A 10752-nucleotide genomic window follows, 5' to 3' on the forward strand; every position below is an offset into this window, starting at 1 on the left:
CTAAGCAAGGGACCTCCACTTGAACACAGACATTGGTTTACTCCCCTGGCAATTGAAAAAGGATGGAAAGACATACTTTATGTATATCTTTGTGCTTTTCTCGAACAATATTGACCTCTGAGGGAAAACCCATATAGGTCGAAACACATTAGGTCTTTGGCTGTTAGGACATAACTAAGACGTGCCACACCCTGCTGTTTTTATTGTTTTTATACTTTTGTATATTTGAGCTCCATGAATAAAATTCAAATGAATTATGTTTTTATTATATAAAGTAGCAGTTTTCCCAACCGTCTCAGGTTTTCAGATGTACTTGGTCTAACAGCAGTTTAAAGAATAACTTTCCCGGAATAGTCCGTGGGATTCATAATTGTACAGAGACAGATTACTAACACAACAAAGCATGCACTGTAAGTACTCCAAGTCAGAGGACATCTTGATGATTCACCATGAGTTGTTCTTTTGTATTCAGATGAGGCCTTAGTAGAATAATGTAGCATTTGGGGAAAAAGATGCAACCCAGTAAGCCCAAACTGGAGGCCAAGATGGAGAAGATCTGCACGGCAACCATGTATTTCCCCTTTGTGCTCAGGTAGGTGGGCACAAAGGACACCCACACACTGCAGAACACCAACATGCTGAAGGTGATCAGCTTGGCCTCATTGAAGGCCCCAGGCAGCTTCCTGGCTAGGAAGGCCACCGTGAAGCAGATGGCGGCCAGAAAGCCCATGTAGCCAAGGGCAGCATAAAACATGGCAACGGACCCTTCGTTACATTGCAGTACGATCTCTCCAGGCTGGGAGTGCATGTCAGAGTCTGGGAAGGGGGGAGAGACGCCCAGCCAGAGAGTGCAGATGCCCACTTGAATGCTGGAACAGGAAAAGACAATGAAATTGGCCAAGCTCTTCCCCAGCCATTTCCTCATCCTGCTCCCAGGCTTTGAGGCCATGAAGGCCACCACCACAGTGACAGTTTTGGCCAAGACTGAAGAGACAGCAACGGAGAAGATGATGCTGAAGGCAGTTTGTCGGACAAAGCAGGTCACCTTGTGAGGCTGACCAATAAAGAGAAAAGAGGACAGAAATGAAAGGAGGAGGGAGATGAGGAGAATATAGGAGAGGTCTCTATTGTTGGCTTTGACTATTGGCGTTTCTAAGTATTTAATGAAGATTCCCACAACAAAACTTGTGGCTAGGATGAAGAAAAGAGCGAGAACATTTAGGATGATCCCCAAAGGTTCTTCATAGGTTAGGAAGGTGATATGCTTGGGAACACATCGATCTCGTATCTTGTTTGGATGTTGATCGTCTGGACATCTATGACAGTGCGTTGAATCTGAAAAGAACAGATTAGCTTCAGTATCAACATAGCTACATTATATCCATGATAATATTTGCTTTTTTCCATAGTGAGAATATATTCACAATTGAATTCTAATTTGCCGGAAAACCAGGACAAGACAGCGATGAGGAGAAGGTCCAGCAACAACCTTTCCTAATAAGAATGGAGTTGGGAGACGTTCCGATTGGGATCCTTCATTGCTCCACAAACAAAATCAGCTTCTGATAATACTGCAGGAGCAGCCCTCAGACACTGGCCAAGAAGTGACCTGAACATTGGATTCGACATGAGGCACTTGGTACATGATCCATAATCTGTAATAGGTGCTGACTAATTCAAAGGATACAAACTGTGGTTAAATTATTTCCCCCACTCTTTTTCCTCCCTCCAATTAGAACTGGGAAATGTGACTTACCTTCCTGAATAGAGATCGTCCCTTCCACACATGGAGAACAATCGTAGCAGCAGAGAGGTTCTCCTTCCTTAATCAACTTAGTGTAGCCAGATAGACAACTTTGAGTGCACCTAGAGTGAGGCAGAGTCTAGGCAGAAAGACAAGGAGCATCAAGGAGAACACATTAGAGGCTTTTCATGTGTGTGTTTGTGAGATTTCTCTTCCGAAACCACAAACCAGGAATGGACACAACATTGATGGAGGTGGTTCTGCTATGTTAGGGTGATGGACATAAGGTGGAGTGGAGTCCGTAGGCCCATTTTTACAGGTTGTGTCTCATTATTTTGTTTTATCATTTTCCATAGGGGGAAATGGACAAAAATATGAATGCAGAATTACGTGTTCATTACACAAACTGGGAGGGGCAGATGTACAGAATCACAAAATCATAGAGTTGGAAGGGGCCATACAGGCCATGTAGTCCACCCCCCTGCTCAACGCAGGATCAGCCCTAAGCATCCTAAAGCATCCAAGTAAAGTGTGTATCTAGCCTTTGCTTGAAGACTGCCAGTGAGGGGGAGCTCACCACCTCCTTAGGCAGCCTATTCCACTGCTGAACTTCTCTGACTGTGAAAATTCTATTCCTGATATCTAGCCTATATCGTTGTACTTGTAGTTTAAACCCATTACTGTGTGTTCTCTCCTCTGCAGCCAACAGAAACAGCATTCTGCCCTCCTCCAAGAGACAACCTTTCAAATACTTAAAGAGGGCTATGAAAGAACAGTTTCTCTGGAGATGGACAGATGGACAGAAGGATAGAATCATAGAATCATAGAATCACAGTATCATAGAGTTGGAAGGGGCCATACAGGCCATCTAGTCCAACCCCCTGCTCAACGCTGGATCAGCCCAAAGCATCCTAAAGCAGTGGTCCCCAACCTTTATGAGGCTGGGGACCGGCACGGCATTCGGCCGCGCCCGCGGGGACCACGGCCGCACGGGCCACGCCCACGTGGCGGGCCGCGCCCGCAGATCGGGCCGCACCCGCGAGCGGGGAGAGGGAGCCACGACCCGGCGCCATGGCCTTTGCGGCCCGGCACCGGGCCGCGGCCCGCAGGTTGGGGACCACTGTCCTAAAGGATCCAAGAAAAGTGTCTATCCTTTGCTTGAAGACTGCCAGTGAGGGGGAGCTCACCACCCCCTTAGGCAGCCTATTCCACTGCTGAACTACTCTGACTGAAATTGTTTTTCCTGATATCTAGCCTTTATCGTTGTACTTGTAGTTTAAACCCATTACTGCGCGTCCTTTCCTCTGCAGCCAACAGAAACAGCATCCTGCCCTCTTCCAAGTGACAACCTTTCAAATGCTTAAAGAGGGCTATCGTATCCCCTCTCAACCTCCTTTTCTCCAGGCTGAACTTTCCCAAGTCCCTCAACCTATCTTCATAGAGCTTGGTCCCTTGGCCCCAGATCATCCTTGTCGGTCTCCTCTGTACCCTTTCAATTTTAACTACATCCTTCTTGAAGTGAGGCCTCCAGAGCTGCACACAGTACTCCAGGTGTGGTCTGACCAGTGCCGTATACAATGGGACTATGACATATTATTTTGATGTGATGCCCCTGTTGATTCAGCCCAAAATGGCATTTGCCTTTTTTACTGCTGCATCACACTGCCTGCTCATGTATATGTGTCTACCTTTGAGTGAGCCCTCAAGAATAAATTTCTCTTGACTTCAATGAGGTCTGTATAGGAAAGTCTCCCTTACGATGGGTTCTCAGCTTTACTTGCCATATCCAAGTTGTGAGGATTACTGGAGCATGAAAGAGACCAGTTCTTGATACCACCAGAGTTTCCTGTGTGCTGGTTACTGAGCATGGGTGAAAGGTGTCCAGATAGTTAAGCTTACCACTATCAACCACACCTCATATATAATATGATTAGAACCTGAAAACCAGGACTCACCAAGACATGGAAGAAAAGCAGGTTGATAGGAGAAGAGTTTTTTATACCCTGCTTTTCTCAACCAGGAGTCTCAAAGCGATTTATAATTGCCTTCCCTTCCTCTCCCCACAACAGGCATGCTATGGAGTAGATGAGGCTGAGAAATCTCTTAAAGGACTCTTCTGTTAGAACAGCACTATCAAGCCTGTGACGAGCTCAAGGTCACCCTTCTGGCTCCATGTGGAAGAACAAAGAATGAAACTCAGCTTGCCAGATTAGAAGCCACCGCTCTAAACCACTACCCCAAACTGACTCTCTTTTCAGGTTTTTCTAGCCCACTGTCATATAATTTTCAACTTAAATATCTGTAGGAAATACTTTGGCCGATAGAGAACGGAACGGAGGAATAGAAGCAGCTTAAGTGACCCAGATAGTTCATGGCTAGCACAAGGACCGTTTATGCACTGGGAACTTCACTGCCCCAGCTCCCGTGCAGGAGCAAAAATCGAGGGCAGATGTGCACTGGTCCAAATGCTCCCCCGTGTGGATGCATGAAGAGATGGGGCAACCTGCCACGACTAAAACTCCAGCCTGCAGCCCAGCATGAAACCTCCAGTGCATAAACGGTCAAGGAGGAGAATTCAAGATTGAAGTCCAACTCCCTTAAGTACCAGGTTCAGAAAGGCCCATCCCAGATTACTGTTAATGGGTGCTCCTTGGGTGCCCCAAATATTTGACATCAAACTCTGAATGCTCAATATACCCAAGTAAAGCTACAGAGATCTGACAGTATCCGGATGGGAAACCAGCACAGAAGTTGAATTCAATGACATCCAAGATTATGGTCTTCCAAATCTATATGATTCTCTCGATGACACCCTGAAAAACTGATAATAAAGATAATGGGCTCCCGAGGAACTTTCATTAGGGATGGCTCAGGCTTGGTGCACTTGGCTGTGGCCATTAGAAAGTGCCCCTTTGGGATGTGGATTTGGGGGGTTTTGCCCATAGCTCAGATTGGGCCATAGCTCAGATTGGGCCACCATTAATGTTGGATGTCATTGGCGGCCCATTGCCACACATTTCTCTCATACAATTTCTCTCATCATACTCCTCTCTACTGCTCTCATTAGGTGTGTTCTTTGGCTGTAAAATGATATTATAGGAATGGCACCTGAAAAGTTTGAAAGTTTTTATAAGGTATAAAGTGAAATAACGTTTCCTCCCACCTCATTAAACCATTCGGGCCACACAATGATGTCTTGATCAATGGTAAACTTGATCTCTTCAGCACCACGTCTCTCCACACTCCCAACTTTCACCCTCTTGGTGGACCGATTGGGTGTGGCCACCCAGTTCACGATATCGAAATGCACTGCCGTGTCCCTGTTCTCATCAAAATAAACTCCTCCTGTGACGTTATTGTGAGACTGGAAGTTTCTCAGGAAAGGATGAAGCTAGGAGAACATGCAAAACAGCAGCCCTTAGAGATACAGGAAGCCATATTGATTTCGGCAGCCTTGCATATATGTTGCATTCTCTTCTGCCTCAGCAGCTGTGCCCATGGCCTGCAGATTGATGAAGGATCTGAGACACTCTTCTGAGTCTCGTTTTCCGGCTTCAGCATTTCGGGAGACTACAGTAACAGCATCTTAGAGACCCAGGTTTAAAGCAGTCAAAAGAAGTATTTGTTCAGAGAAGTCCAGGCCAGCAGTTTGACAGCCCAAAAGCTCACTGAACAAACTCTTAGACAGGGACAAAGCCCCCCAGGCTTACAAAGGGTTTTTTTATACCTGGGGATGCTTTAGAGGGGGGCCCCAGTACACATCAGGCCGGAAACTGACAAACGTTCTCATGAGAAAACCCAGGAGCTCGCTTTGATCACAGAGGTGAGAAACAGAGACAGATGTCGAGCCTATGCAAAGGGTATAAGGCCAAATAGAGATAAGCCATCTCCTCTGCTGAGAGTCCTTTGACATGCAAAAGAATGAAGGAGTGAGTCAGAGGCCTTTGGGGAGGGCACAGACCAACGTTCCAAAGGAGGGAGGGGGAGTCAGGGGCATCTAGGGAGGACACAGGACCACAACCCGGGAGAGTCCGGGAGAGCGATGTTAAAACAGAATCGGGTCAAGAACAGGGGCCCATGACAGGTGGTCAATAGGCTCTTCTAGCCAGCTTTTGGGGGGCATCAGACAGGCCACTGTAGGAAGGAATACATGGGACTTGGAGAAGTATTAGTCTGATGCTGTGTAACTACTCAGGTTTCCCCTTGTTTTTAGAGAAAACTAATACCTGCCATGGCTGCAGCTTCTGAAGTCCCTTCCATCTTCCTTTCAACCTCCAGTGGGATCTGGTTGAGCAGGCAGCATTCAAGGCTTGAGCCACCACCTGGACAGAGTTGTAAATGCTGTAGCTGTCCTGAGACAGGATCATTTCAAGCACATCCTGGGATGGGGCCTCCAGTTCCTCTTTCTCTCTGCATCTTTCCCAGCGTTTCACAGATAACCCGGGATCTGAATCGAAACAGTGGAATGCGTCCGTGCCAATTTTACTGAGACTAAAGAGGAAGGAACTGAAATTGTCATAGTCAGTATTGACGTTTGCCCGGGTCAAAAAGGAAAAAGCACCATGAACGTGGTGGGTCTCAAACACCCTCAGAAAGACCCTCAATTTGATATCGTGCAAATCTGTGATAATCCAAACTTTCCCCACAAGGGAGTTTTCTGTTTTTTCAACTCGTTTAACCAAAATCGCAAGAGACATCATAGAGTAGACATCTCCTCGATAAATAAATACATTACACTTTCTTTGTATGTAATAGGAATTTTTCAGAGCAGGTAACGGCTTATGAACAGTAGTATATGCTGGGATGCGTAATGTGAAGGCAACGCAAATCCCACTCCTGATGACCATGGGGGTCATAGTTTTTAGGAATCTTTCTCCTTGGATATTGTCTGGAGTCAGGAGACCGATCCAGGTCCATCGGAAATGCAGGAGCATCTTGACAATCCCCATGAAATATACCTCTTGGTTTGGGGCCATCCGGTACACAAAAGGCAACTGAGGCTCATCTTTGAGCACATGATTATCCGCACTGTAGCTGATCTAGTTGGGAAAGGGAGAGGCTGATATTTAGCTTTGTCTGTAAGAGAAAACTGATATAGTTGTTGGTGTAGACGCATTCATCGGTGTCCTTCTTAGTTCAGTCCCTCCACGTTGGGATTACAACCTCGTGAAGGGACTGAATGGTTATGGAGCACACCCAGGAGGACCACTGCAGAGGAGTCATTTCTGATCAACCTCCCTGCTGAGTCCAGGTTCTGGGGAAATGAATTAGCAATTTACAGACTGTTTAGTTCCACCAAGGATATAAGTTATTTCCCAGTCTCCAAACATCCTTCATGAGGGAGGGGGAGAAATGCTTAACAGAGGTGTCCTTTCTCTGCTATACCTTTCTCAGCTTGGTAGTTCTTTTTTCAAGTGAAGGAGATGCTGAATTCCATTTTTTAAAAAATTAAAAGCAATCTAAAGAGACATGCTTATCTTAGGGGGGAAAAGGGAGAGGCTTTAAGCACAATGTGTTGGAGGCGGCTCAGTCAGTGAAGACTGTTGCTTAGGAAGCATAAATCTGTGGGTTGAAGACTGGCTGAGGTTGTCCTATCCCCCCACAAATGAGGGGGGGTTGCACTTGGCAAATCTTCCTCTCCCCCCCCCAACTCCCTTTGTGTTTTTTTTACTTTTGAATGTCCATGTTTTTAACTTTTGACCATTTTCTTACTTGTGAAAAAACGAAAGTAAAAAAAAAAATAGAAAAAAAAGGAAACTCCTGGAGGTATTTGGCACGGAGCCAAATAAAAGAGTTTTAAAAACAACCAGTTTAGACCACTGTATTATACTACAATCGTTGTTCTGCATTGAATATAGTCTGTTGAAAAACTACTTTGCAATGCTTTCTGCATGGAACAATTCGTAGCCCTGCCCCCTGTAGTTTTGCCAGTGACATGCTTTGTTCTCTAATGCAGTCGCTAATCTGCATAACCAAGGAGTTTCTCTGCATGACTAATAGAGTGCCTGAGGCTGGCAGGAGAGACATGAATGGGTGAAAAGCTTCTTTGAGAAACAACGCTTAAAAGATGCTTAAAGCACCGAAGACGCAGTTCACCATGCAGAGCAAAATCAGTTTTCCGGAGTAAATTCACTCTCCTGTGCAGAGATCAGAAAAACCACAATGTATTTAGTGTGTTTTCATCAGCTTTTCCATCATGCAGAAGAGGCCCTGAAAAGGGCATAAGAAATCCGCAGCTAGACTTGAACTCTTAAGTCACATTCTCAAAGCAAACTCCTGACTCATTCAGCCACCTCGGCCATATTGAGGTTGATTGCCTGTGGGTCCTATTCACAAACTCGACTGGTGGGTTTTCAAATATTTTTAAAGAAGGAATTAAAAGGCTCCGTACAATTTTTTTTTAAAGAAAGTGTTAAGCATCCAACTTTATTTTTAAAAAGAAATTGCTAAAATGGGAGGGGAAAGGCAGGAGAAGAGAGCCCTCACGATCATCCCCCCTCCCATACACGGCAAGTAGAGGCTTGATGCAAGGATGGCTTGTCTTTACTTCTGACATCAATGTTTGTCATGTTAGTTGAGGCGGCTTGTAGAGCAGGAAACAGGCTTCTAAGCATGAAATCTGAGATTAAATATGGGAAGAACTGAAATGCACTAAGATGTGAACTCTGGAAGTAGAAGCCCTGCTCCTGCCAGAAACCAAACGAAGAGAGCAATGAACAGCACAAACAAAGGAAGGAGGGAGAGGGGGAAAAAGAAAACAGGTGCAGAATGCAATAAAATATGCTAACAGGATGTGAATTTAGGAGGTGGCTTCAATTCAGGAAGAATGAAAATTAATCTGTGAATGCAGACAGCACCCTGGAGTACTGTGTGCAGTTCTAGAGGCCACACTTTACAAGGCCTTGACTCTCCATGATACAGGAGCGTTTGCCTAAAAACATTAACAAGGACGGACTTACTGCCACTGACGAAAGATTGAAAACGGAAAACAAATCTAGAGACCATTCTGGCAGAGTCGAAGCCTACCTGCAGCCGCCTGCCAGCCACCACCAACACCTCTCACTGGCCACTTCCGCCGTGTTGACAACCTGTCCTGGCAACCCCACGGAAGGGGCCAGGTGACCCCACGGCATCTCATGATCTTAGAAAAATAACACCACGCTTAGATTGGCATAGGAATCAGCCCCCTTCCTCCTCGGAGCCATACCTGAGGGATTTTGTAGATGCTTAAGATGGTGGAAATCTGCTTGGAGGTTTCAGAATTGGTCCCTTCAGACATAGCCAAGAGCTTGTTCTGTCCTCCGCAGATGTAGTTTGGAACAGTCTTCTGTCCCCCGGAGAGCAGGTCTATCACCGCATCAGAAGTCACTCTTGCATCTAAATAGTTCTCATAGATGTTGTATCCCAGAGACATGTTGAGTAAGAGATTTGAATGTTTATAGATTTTCTCAACGGCAAACATGAAGGGCAGGAGTTCCAGATACTTCATTGGACCTACCCTGCAACATAATAAGTTTATTCATATTTCTCCTGGTATCCATGCTAAAATCTGGCTTCTTTTCCACTAGGGCAGGGGTGGCCAAACTGTGGCTTGCCATATATCCATGGGCTAAAATCCCAATGAGCCCCTGCTAGCATGCAAGTGGGTCCCTTACTGACAATTGAATTCTCGGGCCCTTCCCTCAGAAGTAACACCATGCTGTTCCTATTCAAAGCATGAAGTAGAACAGCTGATCCTAAGACAGGAGTGTTGGGAGGGGTACAGTCATTTGGCTCTTAGTCGGAAAAAAAGGTCTCCGATCAATCGCATTGCCAGAGAGAAGAGCACAGCCTTTGAAGAATGAAGACATCATAACAATGGAAGTTCATGATCTAGCATGTGGTGGCATTGTTGCGAGGCTATGTTCTAAAACGTGCTATATTTAGATGGAGTGTGGGGTGATCCATATCTATATCTATCTATCTATCTATCTATCTATCTATCTATCTATCTATCTATCTATCTATCTATCTATCTATCTATCTATCTATCTACCTACCTACCTACCTACCTACCTACCTACCTACCTACCTACCTACCTATCTATCTATCTATCTATCTATCTATCTATCTATCTATCTATTTATTTATAGTTGAATTTATATACCTCCATTCGCCAAAAGGTCTCAGGGCAGTTCACAATAAAATATAAAATCACAGTAAAATCACATAAACCCCCATAAAATACCTCATTATTACAATAAAAAGATGGCATTCTATTCTATAACTTTCCCCGCTTTCCCCGCTTGTTCAGAGAGAGGTCAAACATTAGTTCCGTAAGAGAGAGAGGAGAGAAAAACTGGCCGATGGATTAGGGATCTTGGATGGATCCTGGGCTCTGCCCTGGCCTCAACCATATGCCTGGCGGAAGAACTCCGTCTTACAGGCCCTGCAAAAAGATGGTAGTTCTGACTGGGCCCTTAGCTCCTCCGGGAGCTCATTCCACCAGGTTGGCGCCAGGACTGAAAAGGCCCTGGCCCTGGTCAAGACCAGGTGAACGTCCCGGGGGCCTGGGACAGTCAGTAGATTCATACCTGCAGAGCGGAGAGCCCTGAGGGGGGCATAAGCAACCAAACGGCCCACAGGTAAGTAGGACCCAAGCTGCGTATGGCAAAGGTTAATACCAACACCTTAAACTTGACCTGGAAACAGACTGGTAACCAATGGAAATGATGGAGTACCGCCTGAATATGGGCCCTAGTGAGGGCCCTAGCTGCCGCATTTTGTACCAGCTGTAACTTCCGGATCAGAGTCAAGGGTAGACCTGCGTAGAGCGAGTTACAGTAGTCTAGTCTGTTGCATGGATCACAGGGGATAGGTGTTCCAAGGACAGGTAGGGCGCTAGTAGCCGGGCCTGGCAAAGATGAAAAAAAGCTGTCTGGGCTACTTTTGTGACCTGAGCCTCCATATACAGGGAGGCATCAAAAGTCACTCCCAAATTCCTGACCACTGGTGTAGATGTTAATTG

General features: G+C 45.7%; 1 protein-coding gene across 1 annotated transcript; it reads right to left on the bottom strand.

Annotated features, from left to right (window-relative positions):
- Window positions 1–424: 424 nt before the first annotated feature.
- On the bottom strand, window positions 425–9206 carry LOC143834237 (vomeronasal type-2 receptor 26-like). The gene is made up of 5 exons (XM_077330889.1): window positions 8952–9206; window positions 5971–6783; window positions 4908–5135; window positions 1757–1883; window positions 425–1335 (listed from the first exon to the last, which is right to left on the bottom strand). The coding sequence occupies exons 1-5, from the start codon at window positions 9204–9206 to the stop codon at window positions 425–427; spliced, it is 2334 nt and encodes a 777-aa protein (XP_077187004.1).
- Window positions 9207–10752: the final 1546 nt, after the last annotated feature.

Source organism: Paroedura picta, chromosome 3 (genome assembly GCF_049243985.1).
Source record: "Paroedura picta isolate Pp20150507F chromosome 3, Ppicta_v3.0, whole genome shotgun sequence".
Lineage (NCBI taxonomy): Eukaryota > Metazoa > Chordata > Lepidosauria > Squamata > Gekkonidae > Paroedura > Paroedura picta.